The sequence below is a fragment of the Mangifera indica genome, chromosome 17 (assembly GCF_011075055.1).
Source record: "Mangifera indica cultivar Alphonso chromosome 17, CATAS_Mindica_2.1, whole genome shotgun sequence".
In the NCBI taxonomy this organism is placed as follows: domain Eukaryota; kingdom Viridiplantae; phylum Streptophyta; class Magnoliopsida; order Sapindales; family Anacardiaceae; genus Mangifera; species Mangifera indica.
This window is the reverse complement of record NC_058153.1, coordinates 9812167-9814994: the sequence shown is the minus strand read 5'-3', so window position 1 is coordinate 9814994 and position 2828 is coordinate 9812167. Positions and strand designations below refer to the sequence as shown.

General features: G+C 36.7%; 1 protein-coding gene across 2 annotated transcripts; it reads right to left on the bottom strand.

Moving 5' to 3' along the window:
• Positions 1-655: 655 nt before the first annotated feature.
• On the bottom strand, positions 656-2342 carry LOC123200067 (zinc finger protein CONSTANS-LIKE 5-like). Of its 2 annotated transcripts, XM_044615170.1 has the most exons (3): positions 1730-2342; positions 1448-1594; positions 656-1355 (listed from the first exon to the last, which is right to left on the bottom strand). In XM_044615170.1, exons 1-3 carry the CDS (start codon positions 2168-2170, stop codon positions 1011-1013), a joined length of 933 nt encoding a protein of 310 aa, XP_044471105.1. In that variant the 5' UTR covers positions 2171-2342; the 3' UTR covers positions 656-1010. The 2 variants fall into 2 exon arrangements, with proteins under 2 accessions (XP_044471105.1, XP_044471104.1); XM_044615169.1 differs by having other exon boundaries at positions 1448-2341.
• Between the last annotated feature and the right edge of the window lie 486 nt (positions 2343-2828).

The following is a 2828-nucleotide window of genomic DNA, read 5'->3' as shown; positions in this document are numbered from 1 at the left end:
AGCTCAAACACCTATACATATATATAAAACATAATTATTCACATATTAATAGATACCAAAAAAGAGTGAAATTCTAATTGTCGCTCACTTATTCTTTTTCTGCTTCAAATTTCATCATGGGATAAAGATAAAATAACATAAACTATAGAATTTTAGTTCAAATGTTAAGCCAATATTTATCAAGACATAATTCAATTATTCACTGATATTATTAAGTTTGAACTTGAATTGGTAACATTCAAACTAATCAAGTTAACTTGAGCTCTAACCCTATACTTACTCAACTAAGCAACACGCAACTTTTTACTCTTACACGGTGTTACAAAGTAACAAACTCTTAGTATCAATAAGTATTAATATATTTATAAAGATTTATATTATTTATTATTACTTAATATATATTTATTAATCTAAATTTTATTTTTTAAGTATAATATTATTCATATCATATATAATAGGAGGAAATAGATTTTTTTTTTAATTTTACGGTTTTTTTGGATATTAATTATTTTAGTGTACGTATGGCAATTTAAGGACATAATTGAGCATGCCATTTTTAGTATGAGCCTTTCCCGATGCAAACAACCTTTCGGCTGTATTATATTAACCTCAACTAAAACGAGGGATATTCAATCAACCAATAGAAATCGAGATATAGATCCTTCGAAACAAAGAAGAAACTTCTACTCAATAAGAAGAAAAACCGAAACTACAATGAAGTGAAGCTCCTTCCGAAAAAGTAAACGGGGCTTTTGGAAATAGAGAAAATCCTCAACATAAAAACAAAACCGATTAAACGATCATCATCCTCCTCCTGATGATCTTGTAATTTAACGGCTAAAACTCCATCGATTACCGTAAGTTTCACAAAAACATTTCTTAAAACTAACAGCAACCGTCCGATTATTCTAGTTTCATTGTTGAACTTGTAAGGCAACAGGTACCGGATGATGATGAAAGCACATGCCTATTAAGAATTCCAAGCCAACTCTTCCTACATTAGGATTTCCTCAAAAAGTCGGAACGACGCCGTATTGGTTGCCGGGCATGAACATAGCTGCCGAGGCATAGAGGCGCTCAACGTCCGAATCCACCTCTGCCCGTTTCGCGAACCGGCCCTTGATTCTCGGTCTTGTCTCGGCGTACGCTTTACGTGAATGATACCGAATAGTCTTCTCAAATTTTCGGTTCTTTCTCTTCTCTTTGTAACGCAAAACCCGAGCTTCACGGTCAAGTCCACATAGTTGCGTTGCTTGGTTTGTATTAGTACAGCACGCAATGTTTTGGCCGAATGGATAAGATGTATCGAACATTGAGTTCTCATCCGGAACCACTCCAACATCAGACGACGAAACCTGAAAAAAATATGAAATTATAAGAAATAACTCATCTTCTTTCTTTGATAAATTAATAGAAAGGAGAGATTTTTAGCGGGTTAATTAATTACACTTTGGCTGAGAGACCGAGCTTGGTAACTTAATGAAGCGACTTTGGATCGGCTGAAATCGATATCTAAACAATTTTCGTTATTGATAACTTGAATTTGCGGAGGTTTCGGACTCTGAACCGGGACGACACTATCCATACCGGCACTGTAATTTGGATACGAATTTGGGTACTCACAATCGAGAAACGGATCCGTTTTGCAGAACAACATATCCACGGATTTCATTTCGTTCTTATTTTCCAAACTCAGTTTCTCACACGGCGGCATTAAACACAAGCCACTCTCCACATCTCCTTCCTCCTGGTGCTGATAGGCGCCATAGAACTCCGAACTCCCGTTTTCGTTTGGCGCCAAGAAGTTCAAAGACGAGGACTTGACGATGGAGTCCGCCGAGTCGAAAAACGGCTCGACTGGATTCCTCTGGTGGCGTCTCGCCAAAGGATTTGCCGAATGGATATCGTTATCGCACGTGACGCACAGAGCCGCTGCGTCGGCCTTGCAAGTGACTGTGGCAGGTGCCTGCTCGCACACCTGGCACATCCAGACACGTGCATGCTTGTTGACGCAATGAATCCTGACGTCGCAACTTAGACAAAGAAAAGCCGAGTCCACGCGGCAGAAGACAGCCGCGGACGCAGCTTCACACGTATCACAAGGCTTAGCCCCCACGCCCCAACCGCCAGAAATCCCCTTGAGGTGGTGGTTCTGTAGTTCAATTCCCATGTCACAAGTATCAAACGAAAACAAAAAATACCGCCGAAAAAGTTCGTATCCGTTTTCGTTTCAGCGCTGGCGAGCAGTGAACTGGCTTTGTTTATGGGATATTTTTGGTGCGACGAATAGTGGTTGGAAACGTGGAGAGATCTTGGCCATGTAAAATTTGTATAATATTTTGATATTCAATTTTGTTTTGGGATTTTTGATAATGTTTGAAGGAGTGGTTGTGTGGTGTCTGTGCCGACGTGGGACCCTAAGTGGTGAGAGGAAGGGTGAAGAGTAACCGCAAGTTTTATTAAGTTTTTCGTCACATCAACATCAAGTACAGAATTGGTCTCAATTGATACTTTGAAGCAGGAGGGAGAGGACTCCATTTTCTTACCATCAATGATTTTAAAACTTGATTGCATCGGTCGAATTAATTAAATTAAAAATTAATTTTAAATTTGATTTATTAATATAAAAATAATTTTTTTATTGATTCAATTAAATCTAATAAAAACCAAGATTTGATTAGATTTGATTAAAATTTTAAATATTTTTAAATAATATAATTATTTTTATTAGATTAGATGAATTTATAAAAATTTGTAAGAAAAATAAATTCATAAATAAAATAAAAAATAAGAATAAAAAGTATATCATATCTCTTTAAATGTTTTTT